General features: G+C 47.2%; 1 protein-coding gene across 2 annotated transcripts; it reads right to left on the bottom strand.

The window, feature by feature from the left end:
• Positions 1-766: 766 nt before the first annotated feature.
• On the bottom strand, positions 767-20,263 carry LOC144151407 (uncharacterized). 2 transcript variants are annotated; one of them, XM_077682449.1, is made up of 6 exons: positions 19,161-20,245; positions 18,089-18,177; positions 16,592-16,687; positions 11,377-11,454; positions 1,953-2,046; positions 767-906 (listed from the first exon to the last, which is right to left on the bottom strand). In XM_077682449.1, exons 1-6 carry the CDS (start codon positions 19,221-19,223, stop codon positions 781-783), a joined length of 546 nt encoding a protein of 181 aa, XP_077538575.1. In that variant the 5' UTR covers positions 19,224-20,245; the 3' UTR covers positions 767-780. The 2 variants fall into 2 exon arrangements, with proteins under 2 accessions (XP_077538575.1, XP_077538576.1); XM_077682450.1 differs by lacking the exon at positions 16,592-16,687 and having other exon boundaries at positions 19,161-20,263.

The raw sequence follows: 20,263 nt of genomic DNA, 5'->3' as shown, positions 1-20,263 counted from the left end.
GGGTGCCTTGATTCCAGCGCAGCCGTACGGCGGAGACGCACGTAAATCGAGGCGCCCTACTTCAACGTTTATAGAACCGCGTTGCTCTAGTCCACGTGCGTTCCAAGCAGAACGTGGAACCTACCTAGTGGAACCTGTCGTAACCGTTGCCACTTCGTTTCTTAAAATGCCTCCAGAAACTATAGTGGTGCGGGGGACAGCAGGCGAGAGTGTTCATTTTGTTTGCAGTAGATGTCGTATTTCATTTCGGAAAAATGAAGCATCTATGATTTTTTTATAAAAAACACTAAATGGCTGTTGTGTATTAATTTGCTGCCTTATATTTGCGTAATGTCTTGTTCTTGTTCAACAATTTTGACGAGTATGAACATATAAACCGGACTTAAACGTTTAGATTTCGCTTTGAGTATATAAGACTATTACGCAGACCTCGTTTGGCCGGCTGGCTGAATCGTGTAACAGACAGACAAACAAACAGACATACAGAAAGACCGAAATTTCTGGGTTTAAGTAGCCCAAGAAAGAATATCGTCTTTAAAACAAAATGACTAAAAGAAGACGTTCCTGCTGAGTATCTGCTCAGCAGAACCCAGCATGGTGCCGCCACTTTACCGGGCGCTTGGCAGAAACGCGTCGTTTTAAATGGTCAAGTAATGTCAACCTGCGTTATGCCAACCTTACTAAAATACTGCAAAACAAGGTATGTGCGTGCAGTTCATAAATAACGCGACTAATATGTCATTTTTATTTATAAGCGGTTTTCGGAGACGGATGGATATTTCAAACGTGTGGGTGATCCGTTATTGAGACCAGTCGATCAGTCTCCCGTCCAGCTTCTGATTGATTCCGCTTCGTCCGACAACACAAGGGTCCACGGCCAATCCAGATGATCCCCGATATCACAGCCTGAAGAAAAACACCAATTTATAGAAGACTACAGACCGAAACCTACTTTAGCCGCATCATCCTATCCCACATTTCCCCTTCTCTCTTCCCACCCGACTACCCACATTGTCACATCCCTCTCAACACCTACCACCTCGTCTTCTCCTGCTCCCATCACCCACATCCCCTGAGCAGTGGAAGTCCGAGCTAACCAGCTCCGCACCGGAGCGCCAGGTCGCCCTGGTGCGGCGCGCACTGGAGGAAGCCCGGACAAGAGGCCTCCTGTACTTAGGATAACCACGCCCTTCTACCCCTTCCCTTTGGCTCATCAAACGTTTTGCCACCACCATTATAGAAGACACTTGCACGTTGCGTACTTAAAGGGACACTACAACGGCTTTGTCGAAGTCTTATTTGTGGCTCTATCGCTAAATTCAATCCGTATAATTTCTTCTAATAATATTTAGCGAAACTACAAAGTATTAGCTTAATTTTAATCGGCGGCAAAAAGAAACACCACGTGCCGTTCGCGGTCGCCGCACCAACTACTACCGAGATGACGCCGTATACTCATTCAGAATGCATTATCTGAGCGTTCAATTTTACCAATTTCGTGATTAATGCATACTTTTTATTTGATCACGCAGGAGTTCGCCGTGTTAAGCATGCTAGCAGTTCGCTATATTTAGCGTGTGCGGATTTCCCAGTGTTTGGTAATAGCCGACGCCAGAAATTCGCGCGAGGTGTAGAGAAGGAGGAGGAAACAGCACTTCCAAAAAGCACTTTCCTCATTGACAATGCGAGTAAATCGGTCGTAAAAACTCAGAGCATAGCCGGCGCATTCCCTAGTTTAGTCTGGTAAGGTAACTCAGCAACTGTTTAAAACTCACTTCAGGTTCCCTCTACACCTCATTAATTCAATGAAACATTTACAGAATGTGCACCAAATTTGAGCGCATTACTCTTAGAATGAAAGCGTTACTTGAACCGCCGGAGAGGCGAAACACGCACCGTGAGAGTGGTGAGTGCAATTTTAAAAACGAAACTAGTCAATAGAGATGTCTTACCCAAGTTGCAAGGAGCCCGAACATGCACATTGACGCCTTCCGGAAACCTAATGTAGACGCCAGTAGACCCGCAAGAGGCCCCATGGGAATTGATCTGGAAATTGAAACACCTCATGCAAACAAAGCAAGTGAACACGTTTCCACGATTCAATATTACCGAATCGCTGTGAGAGCAGGACAAAAGACGATTTCGCCCACGGGCGTGTACCCTTTAGAGAAAGTGCCCAGTTACAGTTGTATTACTGGTGTTAATGAAAGCTGCGTATAAATGAAAAAAGAAGATAACGAGCCTGTGTAATCTTCCTAAAAATTTGGGTAAATAATATTGTTATGAATACCTTACTGTTGGGGAAGTAATGTGCGTCTTCCGTAATACCATTCGGTTCGTGTAGTACAGTATACAAACTGAAAGTTTGGTTCCTCCTACAGCCCGATGCCCCTTTATTTTAGTTTGTCCAGGCTGTTTGTGCAATCTGGCGATGTTCCCAAGCAGCTTCAAGCCACGAAAGGGACGTCGCTGCCTCTCGCCTCGGAACAAGCCAACCCGGTACAATAGCTCCAAAACACGTTCTTCCCAGAATGTCAATCTGCGATGTCCAACCTAATGTTTTCGTAAAATTTCCGACAACTGTCACATTATCACCTACAAAGGCGGGTTGTGCACTTCCGTGATAACTGAATTGTGAGCTGGTATATCTGGGATATAACTTCAGCCAGCGTAGCTGGTGCACCGTAACGTATGAGTGCTGCGCTTGAATATGAAAGCGCATCGCAGTACCATGGCCATTTAAATAAACGCGACTTACCAAGGTATTGTTAGATGGCTGTGTCTAGAGTGCCGTCCGACGGTACTATAAGCACTCCACTAAAGCGACGTCCACCCTTGTTTCGATGAAAAAATGTCGCGTCTGGCATTACTTCGCCCTTCATTAAAGGGACCCTGCCACACTTATCATCAACTACTAGCAATCAGCACCAAATAAACTAGGTAAAGTGTGCCATAGTATACAGAAAGAAACGAAACACAAATTCAGATATTTCTTACATTTGCACTGTCAACCACAAGAAGAAGTACAGTGCTCACGGATTGAAACGCGACACTGCGAGCGTGTGGCCTGCGGTACATGCAGCGCCGCCCGTGGACGCCCGGGGAAGCTAGGTGTTGCATTGTGGTATACCGCGAGGGTGAGAGCCTTTTAACCGTAGGCTTGCTGCTTCCGGTTGCCAATAAGCGGGGCTGTGGATCCACGCAGCGACAACGGTGCGCTGCGAGCCTGGAGCGCGTTTGTGCGCCAGTGGTAGCCGGCCGGCGGTCCGCGCAGCCAATTTCGCTACATCGCCTGCTCGGGCGCTCTTCTTACGCGTGCCATTCCGATGCGACACAGATAATGTGCGTGTAAGCACGGTCACGCTTATCTGAATAAAACGAGCGTCTGCACGAAGGAACAGCCAACTTTATTCCATGATATAAACTAAAAAAAAGAGGAGAGCCGACGAAGGACTAATGAACTGCACCACACGCGAACGTGCCTGAAAAAGCGTCTTTCCTTTTTAAATGCAGAGCATTTCTTAGGCTCGCCTCTTCCTGCGTCTGACGGTGTCAACAGCTCCGCGTCCGCAGCAGGTGCGCCTCTCCTCCTTCCCTCCTCTCTCTCAACAGCAGCTGGCGCGCGCATGCGTCGTAGTCAGCCCGTTCGCTCCGTCGCGGTCTCGGCGTAACAGGTGCGTGATAGCAGCGCGGTGGGGCGTGGAAGGGCGCGCGCTGCTTGCGCATGCGCGCTCTCCCTCCCCCCTCCCCCCCCCCCCGTTTGCTCTCCCTCTACTGCGCGCGCTGCAAATATAAAGCGTCTAGCGGTCGCTCGTGCTTCAGTCACTGTAGAGTTCCTGTATATGCTCCCTACGGGAGCAGAGTTGCGCCTTTGATTTCCATTCGCCGCTCACGAGGCTATTCACTGATCGCCGTCACGTGCACAAAAAGCATCCACGCACCGCAGAGAAGCCGGCGATGCGGCTGCAACGCCGCTGCTGCCCTCTGCTGTCGGCGTCTTTCGTACATTTTGAGCCGCTGCCATGTCGCATTCGTAGTTCGTAGCGCGAGAGCGACAAGCCGCAACACGCTAGTACATAAAGAGTATCTTTTTTGCGCAACTTCAGTACGCGGTCAAGCCGACAGCCCTGAAGGCCTAGAATTTGTTTTGGTCTTCCATTTTCGCTGTTGTCGGTTATTAGCAGCTGACTGTTCCTTTTGTTCGAATGCTTACATGAGAAGCTGACGCCTAGCTCTATTTTGCACAGCCATATCTTCCCGATATTCGGATATGCGTTATAGGAAAACTGCACATAAGAGGAGGAGGAGGAGTAAGGGGAGGAGGGGAAAACTTTGTTTAACAATTAAATCGATCTGGTTAGTGGGCCGGGTACTCAGTCCAGGACAAGAGAGTAAAAGTAATTTTCTTCAAATCATAGAACGCTATCCCGAGTAGAATAGGATTTGTTCTTCGCGCCTGGAAGGGTTGAAACACGTGCCGTGTGGCAAGAGAGAGAGAGATCAGCATCCCGATGCTGTCTCCGAAGAGGGACTGGGCCCTCTCACCGCCGCCTCCACTGTTGCGACTGCCCATCAGAGCGCAGTCAGAGGTGTAGCGACGTTGCCTTGCTCCGTCCGCTATCGACGCGGCGCAGAGCAGAGCGAAGAAGTTCTCGAGCCGACGAAAAGTTAAAGCAACATTTATATACAGTATGTACAGGGTAAGCAAACGTTACATGACTCGCACAAAGGCGACAGCACCCTTTTACTCGGTGCTTCCAAAGAGACTGGTGCCGGAGAGAAGCCGCCGAGGAATGCCGACGATGAGAGCCTCCGGGCTTCTTTTATACCCCGGGAAGTTCGTTGGGGCCCCGAGAAATTCGAATAGCTCCAATCAGGGATCTCGCTGCCTGAAGTTTGAATTCCGACGAATGGTAGCGAAGCGGTGAGTCGGCTGCGCCGCCAATGGGGAAAGGGAGGGCGATGCCCTCGCCGTCTCCGTGACCTCGCCTCCGGGCGTAGCGACATGCCCTTGTTTGGTCGTTCTGAGATGCGGGATTCGGCCGCGCCGCAGCGTTCTGAGATGCGGGATTCGGCCGCGCCGCAGCGACGAAAGGGAGAGGCGTGACTCAGCCTCGCTGTCGGCGCGTCGCCTCGTGCAACGCATTTGGGCCAGGCGCTCTGGCACAACAGTACACAGCGCCGACAACGGCGGATCGTCAAAGGAAATGGGAGAAATAAGCCGGCGACAGCTAGCTAACCATACACACCACCGACAGCCAATAGGCAGCCATGGCCTCAATTACGTCGTTTAGGCCATGCCAGGGGTGCATAATGCGGAAAATTGAAGGGAGCGCGGTTGGTTTTTCTGCGTCTTTCACAGCGATTTGCGCGCTCACCGGTTCACGTGCACGTGTAATATTTGGCGCAGGTATTCGTGGCAGTGTAATCTAAACGTCGCGCAGGTTTACTTGGACTGCTCAAAGAGTGTTGCAGGGTCCCTTTAACGTAACGTAACATAACATTACGAACAGGCAAAATAATTTAAAATTTCACCATCTTCTCGTGGGGGGAACCCTGAGGAGGATGCGAAGCAGCAGTGGAGGTCGGTTGGTGTGTACGTAGAGGTGAAGTAAGTAGTGTGAGTAGAGTTGGTGTGTGGTGTTAGAGCAAGGAGACGCGTGGGTAGGGTGAGGAGGAGAATGAAGGATAGACGCGCATGCGCAGTGGAGTAGCGCGTAGCGCGCAGCCCGTGTGCACCCCTGGTTTATACGGCTGTGAGGAGGAGAATGGAGGAGAGACGCGCATGCGCAGTGGAGGTGTGGACGATGCAACAACAAGGGAGGGAACAGGCTCGACCATAAGCATCCTACGGGAAGACGGTGTAATTTTATTGCAGGGGATGTGTTAGAGTGGAGAGGCATTAAAGAGAGAGAGAGAGAGAGAGAGAGAGAGAGAGAGAGAGAGAGAGAGAGAGAGAGAGAGAGAGAGATTGTACGTAGAATGAGCTTGCCTTTTTTTAGGCATTATCATCATCATGTTCAACGTAGGTGACGTCGAGCTGTGGTGGCGTTCCGCTTTGATTATGACCGCCTTATGGTCTGTGAAATGTAAAGTCAAGGGCTGTTGCAGTGGATGCACCCTAAAGTTGCTGAAGATGAGGTCGATGCACATTCCCGGGATAGTTGTCGGCTGCTTGTAATCATGTAGTAGTAGTAGTAGTAGTAAACTTTATTTGGTGAAAAGGGGTGAGGGAAAAGGGGGAGGTGGGATCCAAATTCCAGGACCCCATAAGCTATTTGGCCATCCCTGGCCCTACTAAGCAGCGCAAGCTGCTGTGCAGGGTCCGGGCTGGACAGGGCTTCTTCCCAGGACTCTCATGAGGTTTGGTGGGTATTTTTGTCCCAAGTAATTGGGCAGTTCCAGACTGTATGGAATAGATCGGCCTTCTGGTGACACTGCTTACAGTCCTCATTATACTTTTCTAGGAACATAAGTGATAGTCTGGACTTATGTAAGTAGGTGTTCGTCTGTATTTTTCTAAGATTTCTCGCTTCTTCAGCAGTTAGGCTGGGGTGTGGCGTAGGCATTGATCTTCGGTGAAGCCTGTAGGATGCTAATTTGTCTGTGCCTTGACAGTAAGCAGGGAGGGCGTACGAATGTTCCGGGTCTCTGCGGTGTATGGTAGTGCTCGCAAGAGAATCGGCCGCCTCGTTACCCTCTAGCCCCTGATGGGCGGGAGTCCAGAAAAGTGTGTGGTTCTGTTTTAGAATTTTTGGGAGAAGTCTTTCAGCATTCCTTGGGACGATGGCGCAGATGAAGTTCCTTATGGCCCTGGTCGAGTCAGTGATAATTATTGAGTCCTTATTCTTGAATTCAGCCCATCTGATTGCTAGTATGACGGCAGCAGTTTCTGCTTCTTGAATATTTAGTTGTTTGGTAATGAGGAAATCCGGCATCTCCCCATTTTCATTGGTAGCTACGGCTGATGCATTGCCTTGCTTGTTTACGGCCGCATCGGTGTAGATTGCGTTTGGATTGTCCTGGTATGTTTTTCAAATTCAGAAACCCAAGAATACCCCCGGGCAACAGGAGCAAGCCTGCCAATCAACAGAAGCAACCCAGGTGGTTCGACGACGAATGGCCCGAGCTCCAAGGACGCCAAGTGCAAGAAGAAACACAACCAGCTGACCGCACCCCCCAAACGAGGAAGGAGGATGCCCTACAGAAGAAGAGAAGCAAAGAAGCCGTCAAACGGGTGAGCTGGACAGGTGTAGCCTCCCAGGACCTCAGGCAGTCTTTCCAAAAATCAATTAAAACAGATGAAATAAACGAACTGAAGAAACTCATCCTAGACATCAAGGCAGAAAATGCTATGCTTAGAGAGAAACTAGAAAAATACGAACACGCACAACATGACACAGACTCTACCACTGCAGGCTTTCAGAATCCCAGGGAACAGCCGAGTGCAGACACGTCAATGTGGCAACAACTTCAAGACTTTAGAAAAGAAATGAGAGCCGAAATCAGAAGGTTGATAGCGGAAATGGTAGTCTCCAGGACAAGTCCCAAAAAATCTAGCAAGAGGAAACTATCGAGCACACAAGGTAGTAAGACCGTCAAGCACATCGTAAGGCAGGAAAATTCAAACATGAGTACGGAGGAATCGGAAAGCGACGACGATATAGTCGCAGTGTACGGCACTAACCATGACGCCTAAATTGAAAAACACGCAAGAACAATTAGTGATATGGCAGTGGAACTGTAGGAGCATTAACAAGAAAACAAATCTCCTGGAAGCCTACATAGACAAGAAGGACGCCAAGCCCGACATTATATGTATTCAAGAGGCAGGATGTCTTTCCAACTTAAGGGGCTACAATAGAATTGATACATCTAAAGACACCAGGGTGTCTACGTACGCTAAAAAAGACGCAACATGCAATAGATACGATCTTTCTACGAAATCCCCGTCTGCCGTTCTCGTCGAAGTAATACCTATGCAAAGGAAATGTAAGAGCTTCTTTGTTCTCAACGTATACAGCCCACCGTCCAGCAACAAGGAGAACTTCGAACCGCTCTTTAGAGAAACAATGAATATAGTCGCCAAAAATAACGTAATCCTTCTCGGGGATATGAACGCCCCGCACAAAGAATGGAATTATAACTTTGACTCTGCCAAAGGAAAAAAATTCCCCCGCACCTCCCCGAAGGGAATCGTGCAGAAATGCGAATGCATTGGGTGCACCGATGAGTGTGTTGCGAGTAATGGCGTAATTAATGACGAGAGTGTGAACGTAATCATTTATTCATCAGCACCTGTTTGTGTTATCGTTGTAAGTGACGGCCACAATCACTGCCTTGTGATCGCTAAAGTGCACGGTCAAAGGGTCTTTGAGAAGCATACGCGCGTCACAGTTTCGCGTAAAGACCACATCAATGCAACTCCCGTGAATGGTAGTGGGGCACGTGTCGAAGCCGGCAGAGAGACAATGCATAGAGTGCCTGGTCTGCATGTACTCACCAGCCACTCGCCACTCTTCTTGCGCACGTCAACGTTGAAGTCGCCAACCAAGACTATGGGGTCAGAGGTTTTGGAGCGCACGCGCACACTTTCCATAGCCGCGTCCAGCTGCGCGGCAACGGCGTCTCGAGCGAGGTTGGGCGCGAGGTACACGGTCACCACAAAGACTCCGTCTCCGGTGTAGGCAAGGGTGTACAAGTCCTTGTACGGAAACGTGTCTCGAACGGGAGACGTGGCAACGGCGTGCGATATCAAGTTCCCATACACGTTAGACACGAGACTAACACCGCAGTACTCGCCGTCCTTGCCGCTTCGAGCAAACTAGTACAGCTCGCTTCAAGCGCATGCGTTCGGCATTGAGCGCGGAGAGATAACACCTGCGGGCGCACGCCGACGGAGCACGACAACCCCCGACTAAGAAATGCATTCGCATTTACGACGACGACGACGACAAAGGCAGAACTACGAGGCGCGCGCTCACGTGCGCTCGCGCTGGAGGAATGCAGGCGCACGCCGCTCGATGGACGCAAGACAACCCCCGACTAATAAATGCATTCGCATTTAAAAATCTTGCTTGTAATCATGGCCCACCGAGAGACGCCGATGCAGCCCGCCGCCGACGACGATGAAACGTCGAAGGCGCGTGAAGCGTGCTCGTCTCGTGCCGGCCCAGGAAGACACCGGCAACACTGTCGCTCCAGGAGCCAATAAAGGGAAAGACACCACCGGGCCTTTCACTATGACCGGGCGTTCAGCAAGTCCAGCATGCGCAGGGGGGTGTGGACGGCGCAACAACAACAATGGAGGGACATAGCCCCGACCATGAGATGCTTCGCATCTAAAACAGCCAAAACTAACCTAAGGCTACGTTCAGACTACCGACGTAACATCCATATCGTGAGCTATGGATGTAAAAAAACGGCGTGTCACGCAGTTCTGTTGGTTGAGACGTGAAATGACGTCATTATTTAAGTTGTGGACACAGACTGAACCCGGCCTAAGCCATGAAAATTATTAATAAAACTAAATATGAAAAAAATTAATAGCTACAGCCGTAATGGAATCACCGCCCCTCGTTACAACAAGCAAAGACGGAACCTCTACATCAAAACGGCAGGTGCTCTGGCTTGTGTCAGCTTAGTCTCAAAAATTCCAGTGCCGTCGGACGGCACCCTAGGCACTGCGTTGTTAGAAAGCTTCAGAGCTGAGGAATGACAATCAGCGCTAGATTACACACAGGCTCCTTCACCTTGGTAATGAAACGCGTCTTGCGCGCATACACACATCCATTGTGCCCCTCAGCTATCGCATCATAAATACTTGCTCTCGATTGATTGATTGATTGATTGATTGATTGATTGATTGATTGATTGATTGATTGATTGATTGATTGATTGATTGATTGTAGGGTTTAACGCGCCGACGCAACGCAGGCGATAAGGCGCGCCGTTGTGGAGGGCTCCGGATTGATTTTGACCACCTGGGGATCTTTAACCCGCGCCGAAATCTCGTACAAGGTACTTGCTCTCTCGTCAGTCACATGATCCTTCCGGTCACGGTCAATTTCGCACATAAATATGGACCTCCAACAAATAGTGTTAAGGGACAATCTGCCTCCAAAGCGACGTGCAACTTGATTAGGGACGAAGAGTAAGAGGTTTTTGAGTGTTCTCTGAGCTGTTCATGTCAGTACCTTCAATGTTAGATCCTGCAGCACTTGCTGTCACCTTGTAAATAGTGTAAATATATTGCGCTCTCTTCCCGTAACCCTAGGAAACAGGAAATCGCAACCGTGAACGTGGAAAAGAGGTGCTGCGACAATGGGATTCCGGTCAGAGTGACCAACAGCGGCCTTAGAAACACGCCGCTAGTGGGTCTGCAATGGCGCCCTTAGTGCACTGCAGGCCCTCCGGCGCCCTTAACCGATACTCGAGGCAGTGTGTTGCTCCTTGAAGCAAGGACGGGTGTCTGAGAACACGGGCACCTGGCATATACGGGTATCTACAGGCAACACGATGAAAACTGTGATGCTGCCGCAGTATTTGGGAAACCCTAGAGCACACTAATTGTTCATGGGGTTTAAAGCACCGAAACTACCCAGGTTATGAGACTGTTCCTAGCGTAGGGGTCCACGGGCGTTTTTGCTTTTCGCCCCCATACCAAAAGCGACCGCCGCGCTGTAGAGCATATTGTCATAGATTGCACAGAGTTACTACCGTGGCCGGGCGATGTGAAAACAACGTTGACAGAGGCTTTAATATTTGGTTTGAGGCGGGGCCATAGAGGTGACGAAGAGACGGCTGCAGTGGGGGTGGACGAAAAGTAGGGAAGAAATAGCAACGTAGGAGGAGTAATCAAGGGGACGAAAATTTAGAAAAGCAGGGGGAGATAGAAACAAGTTTACAAGGGCTGGAAGAGGGTGGAGGGAGCGGTAAGAATTTAAAACAGGGGGGGGGTAGAGGGAGAGATAGGGGGAGGCAAATCTGTTGGTTTTGCTGAAATAAAATAACTGAAATAAAACAGGCAAGTCGGTTGCTGACAACCGATGCCCCGATACAAAGGGAGAGCTTCCAATCATCACCATCATCACCATCACCACCACCATCATCATCATCATCATCATCATCAATGACTTCCGGAATTCAGCCTCCATTTAGCGTGGTTTTTTACCCTGCTCGGGCAATCATCATCAACACAATAATAATAGTAATATTAATAATAATAATAAATCACAGGCAGTGCCCATTGTTTATAAACTCCTTCTGTATATAACCACGTGTACAATTTCCAGAAAAAAAAATAAAATTGATTGATTCATTGATATATGGACTGCAGTCGCCGTTCAGATTTCAAAGGGACACGGTTATACTTACATAATTGTTGACAAAAGCTCGAGGGCGGCGCTGACGAAGCTTCTCGTCTTCACGTTATCTGGATGCTCCTCTTCTTCCCTGAAAATAATAGAGAAGTCAGGAAACCGTAGTCATAATCTCACTTATAATGGTATTACTAGGTGCGTTGATATATCAACAATACAGCTACCTATCCTTGAGGCGGCGTATACTAGTGTTTGCATTATTTATTTGCCCACTCTATATCGACCCTTACGAGCTAACAGTATAATTAAATCAATCAATAAATAAAACTCCTGCGCGGAAAACCTGCGGTTCTGTGTTTATAGCCACATGGGAAAGAAGTGCGGTTTAATGAAAGGAAAAACAAAAGGGCTCTCGGCTACCTTGCGATGGGGCGAGGAAATGGGAAGTAAAAGCGGAGCGATGGGCATGGAGCAGAGGACGGTATGAATGTTTACAGGTGTACAACAGGGTTATGAAGGTGTACAACTTTGTGGCACCGCTTGCTAAATACAGTTATAGCAGTCCTGTTCGGGCAACAGCACAAAATATGCTGGGGCTCTGAACTAAATGAAATACGCAAAAATGTAAGAGAAAAAAACATCTTCACGTAAAAATAAAAAAAACGCAGTGTCTAGAGTGCCGTACGACGGCACTCTAGCCATGCCTGCAGCGACCAGCTAGAGTGCCATCCGACGACATTCGAATATTTAAGACTAGGCTAGCATCGGCCAAAGTGTCTGCCGTATTAGTGTAGATATGGAATGACGTAGAAGGGCAGAAGCGCAAGGCATGCGCTCCTGAGTGGCTGTCAAGGATAAAACCCTTGACTACGCCTAGGGAATTTTAGAAAAACATCAGCCCTCATACGAGCAGGTTGGTGGCTTGTCGCTTAGTTGCTCATGCAAATAATTGGGTGTTGTGTTTCAGTGTTGTGTCCTAAACAGGCAATAAAGAAACAAAAAGTCGTTGTAGTGTGTGATAATGATGGCCTTCGTCGATTATTATAGAACTGTATTACAAGCTTAATATTGAACTATAATTTTTATGGCTTACGTTAGTTTTTGGTGGTTTAAATGATTCCTTTGTGTGTGTGTTAGGTCATGTTACGTTATGTTTAGATTAGGTTGCCTCGCTTTGCGTTATCGAGAGCGAAGTAGTGCCAAACGCGGCAATTTTGTTGCAAAACGCAGGTGGATGTCGATATAGTGCAGTGCTTGTACCATCGGGCGGCACTCTAGACACGGCTTAAAGCAAAAATTGAGAAATATTGCAACCTGTTCGAATCGAGTACAGCAAGCTTAAGCCAACCTAAGTTTATCATGCACGTATCTTGTGACATCATCGCTCATATAAAAGACTCAATTCTAAGTTGCATGGGGTATTGCGGTCAGCAAAGCCTGAATTTGTTAAAACAGGGCAAAGAGCCCGAAGAAAAGCAAGAAATAGCCGCAAAGTAGCACCAACAGAGCATTGAAATTACCATAACGTGCTGTTTAACTTTATCAAACCAGGTTATTTTTCTGGGGTAGGAAATGGTTGAAACTTTTTGATGATGATGATGATGATTCCTATTGGTTTCCCCTTTGAAGCGGCGCGATTACATGTCATCTTACCAAAAAGGACTAATATAACCATGTTTTACACTCTTGGTTTAATACTAGCGCTGCTTAGGGCAGGCACTAAAGCTTATTAGGCCCGAAATACTTTCTTTTCCCTGTTACAGGGGGTAACTGTCCTAGGCAATATTCCCCTCTCTGCTTTTCGTCCACCAGCATTATAATCTTCTTTTCGTCTCCTCGACAGCCTTGAAGTTAACTTCCTCTCTGATACCCTTAAATCCTAGGGCTTCTGAAAGCCCAATATTCCCTTCATGTAGATTTGGATGGATACCCTAACATTCTAACACTATGTGCCACATAGTTTCTGTTTCTTTTCCTCAGACCACACATACTCCATCATTTTTAGAATACTTCCTCACAAAACTCTTAGTTCGCAGGCAACCTGCTCTAGCCTCAAAAAGCAAAGGACTGCCCTCGGAATTATCGTAGAAATTTTCCTTTCTGATGTTCATCTTCTCAGCCCTGTACATCTCTAACGACGTTTTAGCTTCCATTTTTTCCCTCCATTTATTCGTTTCAATCTGCCTTGCCTCTTTTTTGGTTACCTTGGCTGTTTTGGATTCCCCACTGTTCTTTCCGTATTTCATCGTTAGCCTTCTAGTCTTTCTTAACCACTGTGTGTCCGTGCTTTTCAAGTATAGGTACCTAAAAACCTTAGCTGCCCACCTTCGTTGATCCATTGCCCTCAACCTCATCTCAAAGCATATTTTACTCTGAGCTTCTCTAACTTCAAACGACGCCCAGCCCATATCTCCCTGAACTGCTTCGTTAGTTGTTTTTCCATGCGCGCCTAAGGCCAAACGTCCTACCGTTCTCTGGTTTACTTCAAGGCCTGATAGAACGTCTGATTTTAAGCAGAGTACAGCATTCGCAAACGTGAGACCCGGAACCATTACTCCTTTCCACATTCCTCTTACTACTTCATATTTGTTATACCCCCACAGAGCTCTATGCTTCATTATAGCTGCGTTTCGCTTTCCCTTAACTTAAAGTTGCTCCTCGTGAGTTCTTAAGTAGTAATCCCCTTCGTTTATCCACACTCCCAAATATTTATATTCCTTCACTTTAAGTAATTCACCTTGCTGGACAGACACTACGTCGGTGGTAGCGTCATTGAAAACCATTATTCCAGATTTTTCTGCACTGAAATTTAACCCGAGGTCAGTGGCTTCCTGGCCGCAAATATTTATTAGCCGCTGCATATCGGTTTGGTTATCAGCTAAAAGAACAATGTCGTCTGCGTATAACATTCCCGGAATATGCTGTTGTACCACTTCGCCTTGCAGCATATGGGTTATAGGCTAAACCCTACTTGACTTTCTTCCAGTTTCTTTTCTAACCCTGCCATGTAAAGCACGAACAGTATTGGGCTCAGAGGGCATCCCTGTTTCAGTCCCCGATGGATGTTGACCTGCTGGGCGCATTTCTGTCCTTCCCAAGTAAGGTGCACTCTATTGTCTTTATAGATGGCTATAAGGAACTGTACTAACTCGTCATCTAATCCCTGGAGTTTCAGCATTCTCCACAGCCGTTCTCTGTTTACGTTGTCATATGCCCCTTTAATGTCCAAGAACGTAATCCATAGTGGTCTATTCTGTGCTTTCGCAATTTCAATGCATTGCGTTATCACGAACAGATTGTCATCCAGTCGTCTGTCTTATCTAAATTCATTCTGCAGTTCCCCAAGTATTTCATTTTCTTCCATCCATGTCTGAATTTCTGATTTTATCGCCTGCATTACGAATCTATACACCACTGACGTTACTGTGAGTGGTCTGTATGTATCAATACTGGCTTTGTCTCCTCTGCATTTATATATTAAATTCATCCTACTTTCTAACCAGTCATCTGGTATTTGTTTGGTTTCTATCACCTTATCTATTGCCCTCATAAACGATACCTTACTTTTAGGTCCAAGTAGGTTTATCAGTTGCATTGGTATTCCGTCCGGGCCCACTGCTTTCTAGTCTCACGAATTTCCCCTTTTCCATCCGGCCCAGCTCAAGTGTGGTGTTTAGGCACTCAGGCCGTTTCAGCTCATACTGCCAAGCGAAATCTATGGTTGGCAAAAGCTTTTTTGCAAAACTGTCCATAATAAATCTTGCTAACTAGTTTTACCCAAAGCAAGCCGACAACCGGAGAACTTTTAAAATTTTGGCATTAAGTGTGGCGTCTTAGGCGAGTCATTCAATCTTAGGGAAATTAAGCGCAGGAGGGACGAGGGACACACAAAAAGTAGGCAGGACACAGGCCTTTTCGGTCAGCAAGCCTATTTGATTTAACGGCGCCCATTCTAATTAACCCCCGAGGAATCTGTATAGTTGGTGTACACCAGGGCTCCATCCTTGGCCTCGCGATGCTTAGCACAGCCATGGCCAGTGTAGCTAAATAACTGTAGGGCTAGTTCGGGGAATCCCCACTTTACGACTACGACATTAAAATTTGGAATAAAAACGCCTGTTCTTACACGTGGAAAAAACTGGTCGCTGAGCTCAAGGCCACCCTGTGTATCGAAACCAGCTTCGCCGCACTATGTCTCGAGTTCAAGCCGAATGAAACAACATTCCTGAGAAGTCCTCTTCCTTATAGCAGGAGCTATTTCAGGAACACAGCATTGATATCTACTTAGACGCACCATGCAACCCCTGCAGAGCAACGTACTCCGAGCTTGAGACCCCAGCATTTGTGTCAAAATGCCACCAGTTTCATAACTCCCACCGCAGGAACTGCCCGATATCGCTCTTCACAAGCACAAAGCTATCCCTTTCTCGAACCTGCAAGACAGTTAGACAAACGAACGCCCAAAAGCTTCTCAAGAAAACTGACCTATCTCCCCAAAGGCCACTGTCAAGGAAGGTCAAATAGCCATGAGGTGGCGATACACCGAGCGGCCCAGGTCACGGCTATTAGAACCGTTAAGTAGATACTCTGCAACACAACAGGCCGAAATCCTCCATATCCTTCGATCGCTCGATGGCACCACATACGCAAATAACTCTGATCCAGATATTCCTTAAAATATCTTTATACTTACAGACTTTTTCCAATCATTGAAGAACTGAACTGCTCATATCCGGCTCAAGGTATTATTCCTGAAATTTGGGACGCTGTCAACGTTTTAGCCACCGATAGAATCTCTGCACGCCTAGCATGAACGACGGGCAACGCTGGGTCCATTGCAAGCATTCACGCCACCCACGGGACGGCTACGGAGTGTCTTCAGGGTTGATAACCTCACTAATGACCTCCTGGATCCAGCCAATGTTGTCCTTGGGCATAGGCGTCAATTAGACCTTGTAAAAAAGCGAGCACTAAGGTAAATAAAGTCTTGCCAATGTGACCCTCGTAGGCTTCACCCTCGTAGACCTTCGCCTCCCCCGAAATGAAGGGATTTTTTTTTTTTTTTCAGCAAGTCCATCGTTAATAGGTTTGGTTTGACTTTCTATTTTTTTTAGCAAGCTGTTTGGAAACTGTCCAGTTCTGTGTCTAGTCAAACGAGGTTTTCGGTGATAATATTTCGAATACGTTAGATAGGCTTCCTCTCGATCATAAAAGACGTAAAACATAAACGGCCCACCCCTAGAAAAGAACATAAGAACGGGAATACTCACACAGCAATACGCATGGCATGGCTGTAGGTGCAAATGAGAAGAGGCGAAAAACCAAGGCCCCTCAGAACTTGCGCAGTGCAGATCAAGACATAGGATCTTTGGGTATAAATGAAAGAAATAGATGGAGGCAGTAACAGATGCTTGCGCGCTGAGCTTTGTTGGTGCTTTATCGCGCTGTACTATTTCTCACAGAAGCTAACAAAGTTAACAAATGCGGGTTGTTAGCGCGAGGGCGCTAGAAGTGCCATGAGTGGCGCCTACACGGGTACAACTTGAGAACGACAACAGCGTTTGCCCTCCGGCGCCTCCCCACGCAGCCGATTGTTCCCTCCGCGCGAAGCAAAGAGGGCGTTACTGCGAGTATTTCGGGTGTCTTTCCCGTGATTTTTTCAGGCTTAATCTTCTTATAAATACTGCATCGGCGACAAACAAGTTTGGTGAGAAAAAATTACATTGTCATGCATTAAGCGCTTTCCCCTTTTAAAACACGCGTGCGTTGACATCTCGGTCCATTGGTTTGGCGGAGTGACACACTGCACGAGCTATTGCCGTTCTTAATCGAGACTCCTGATCCAAAGAACACGAAGACAGAAAAAAAGAGAAGCGCGCGTCTCCGTTGCCAGCCAACGCATGGGCATGCGCACAGCGACCCGCCTGCCCAGAGAAAGAAAGTGTAGCAAGCAAGCAACCGGAGGGCGTGTCTTCCTTGCTGCAAAAACGTTCCTGACACTGCATTGTGCCGCCTTGATAGACTGTTTCTGCTCCCTGCTCTACCTGTAGTGTGTGTGTGTAGCGGTTTTGGTGTAGGCGTTGATGAGGCAGGACGATCAGTTTATCTTGCGGCAGGACGCCACGCAACGAAAGCAGTATACAACAGCCGCAGCGGGCGCCTCGTGCGTCTGTATCTTCTCGCTGCCGTATGACTAAATTTTTGTTTAAATTAGTATTTAATGATGAACATTTTTGCATGGAGCAAAATGTGTGCCGTGAGAACGTCCTTACTAATTAATATATGCATAGCCACCTGTAAAACAACTATAACCTCGCAAAATCAACCATAATTCTTGCGCTAACTTCAGCATCGTTATCCCACGATCCCTACAATAATACCTGCGCCTAACACTAATACCATCATTTCTTACCACCACACAAGGTAGCGCTGAGAACTCAGTACAATGGGAGATAAGGTATAATTTACGTACAGTCTGTAAAACGCTTGTCTATAACAGCGATTTCAACTTCAACCATGCAGCTACATCCGAAAACTGCCGAAACATACTCGTTCCAAACATGTCGGAGGCAAAAGCGAAGGGCTAAGACTTCAGAATTCCGCGGTTGTTTTATTCAAATCTCGCTCCGGCGGGGCAGGATAGGGCTAAGAGTATGAACGCTGTGTTATAGACAAGCCTTTTACCGGCTGTACAACGGGCATAAAACGTTACCGAGAACACTTGATAGGAACCACAAAAGCGGCGATAAGTCGTCGCTATCTCTTACGGTTCGACTGGGATGAACGGCGCCGGTCCGATGATGAGATAGCTAATCGCCATGAGCGTGACGCCAACAAAAATCCAGAGATATTCGTACTGAAATAAACCAAGGCATAAAACACGTCGGGTCAGGAGGGAGCCAGAGGTTACATAAACGAACAGAAGACATCGCTACAAGCAACACGGGAAGGATACTGATTTGTGCTCTTAATATAAAATAAACGAATTTTAACGAATGCTATGTCGAATACCGAAGAAATGATTAGCGCCACTCATGCGGAAAGGAAAAAATGTTTCGCCCTTTATGCAATGCAACACGTCGCTCTATAGAATGAAATCGTGCTCTCACAGAACGAAGCCACTCTATCAGTCCATATTGCGGGTTGTTAGCATTTATGCTTGTTCAAGGAAGATGTGAAAGACATGTCAAAGATCTGTCACATGCATTCGTTGCGGACAGGCTTTCATCGCTGTAGAAAAAGTTGGCGATACCACTTCGTTCGTTCGATATAATTTTTTTTTTAGAAAAACGTTGTAACCGGGGTTTCGGTTTCGATGTCGGTGGTTCTGCCACCACGGGCTAACCCCAGTGTGTATATGTGACGTCACTCTGAATACATGAATCTTTGGCTTGAATATTCAACCCGAGTGCACGTCTCTTGCTTCGCCCCTTCGGGACCGTCACCGACGCGACACTACCATGGCACAGCCTGCAGTACAATATGCTCTGCACAACTGCACTACAGCACTGCACTGCACTGCACTGCACTACTACAAGAGTATGTGTTCTACTGCTCGCTAACCTTACAAACTACGTGTTGCTACGTGTTTTTAGGCAATTTGGAGCCGTATGCATACGCGAGCAGCACTGGTTTACAGAAGTCCTCTCTGCATGCAACAGCGAAACGAATAATGCCGTCTACAGAGTAACGCAGACCCGCAAGCAACAACGGATACATTGTTGCTTACGCTACACAAACACAATGCAATGAGAAACAAACAACGGTTTTAAACGCACACACACACGTTCGCACGCACGCCCGCACGGACACACACGCGCACATATTCAGGAAGCCGACCTTTCTTGAGTAGGTAGAGGACGTGGCAGCAAACCCGACCAGAGATGCGACAGAGTTTATCATGAAGATGGTACCAATAGAGCCGTTGGATTCCTGCAACTGGTGCAAAGAACAGTGCGATGCAATACGTTACTGTTATGCCGCTGTCCTGAGGCAAGCTAAAATACGCCCTTATTGTATTTACGTCTTACTGCATACCAAAATCTTGCCGCGTTTTTTGCTCATAATGGCGGTTAAAAGCTTAGCTGTTCGCTGTTTTACGACCATGCATACATACGCTCAACTTCTTGTAACTATATTAAAACTAGTAAACTGCATTTACATACTGTGCGCTTTTGGCTTCATCGACAATTTTCATTTGATATACCTCGATCTGATGTGGCAGCACTTGAAGGTGTAACTGCTGGTGCAACTATGAGTAATTATCACCTGACTTCTGTATTATTCGAGTTGTGCTCCTCTTTCTAAGACATTTCGTTTGATAAATAATTTGCATATTTAAGACAATGTTTGCTCTTAACTACTGGTAACTATCACCAGCCGATAGTATGCTTTTACGTGGGTAAAAACTACTATCCTAACCGGCATTGATTATTCGACGTCATTCCCAGTCGCCTCGCAACATCACTTCGAACTTCGGTTGGTACTGTCCGTAGCTACCGTATGATTTAGCCATTACCTCGTTCTTATTCCTTTGTGCAAGAGTTCCAGCGTGGCGTGTCTTTTGTATGCTTACAAGGTGTTTTTACCGTCAACTACTCTTCACTAGCTCCAGCAAGTGCCTAGCATTTCCGTTGGTTTTACATATCTTCCACCACCAAGAACTTTCTTCTGATACCTCGATCGAATATGTTGCTTCACTTTGAGGTCTACAGGAGTATAACAAATAATCATTATTGCATAAATGAGTCGTTAGGTCGGCCCCAGTCCCGTATATTAAATATTTTACTTGATACTACATTCAGCATGTGCTCCAATTTAGAAATTCATATTAAATGGCCCACAATATGTTATGGGGTCACAACACGACGGGCCTTAATTTGCCTACTGTTATCTTTCATTTCAACAATTCTCACCCTCAAAATTGGCTGGGTCGCGCATTG

Source organism: Haemaphysalis longicornis, unplaced genomic scaffold (assembly GCF_048455015.1).
Source record: "Haemaphysalis longicornis isolate Haplotype H1 unplaced genomic scaffold, Haemaphysalis longicornis Haplotype H1 scaffold_9, whole genome shotgun sequence".
Taxonomy (NCBI): domain Eukaryota; kingdom Metazoa; phylum Arthropoda; class Arachnida; order Ixodida; family Ixodidae; genus Haemaphysalis; species Haemaphysalis longicornis.
Note: the sequence above shows the minus strand (reverse complement) of the source record. Positions and strands in the feature narration are given on the sequence as shown.

Bases quoted from the DNA above. Each gene is read 5' to 3' on its own strand.
- LOC144151407 (XM_077682449.1), bottom strand. From the start codon at position 19,223: ATGATAAACTCTGTCGCATCTCTGGTCGGGTTTGCTGCCACGTCCTCT. The intron at 11,455-16,591 runs GTGAGTATTCCC...TATTATTTTCAG, and splicing joins CATGCCATGCGTATTGCTGT to GGAAGAAGAGGAGCATCCAG. The intron at 2,047-11,376 runs GTAAGTATAACC...TTCAATTTCCAG, and splicing joins GAGCTTTTGTCAACAATTAT to ATCAATTCCCATGGGGCCTC.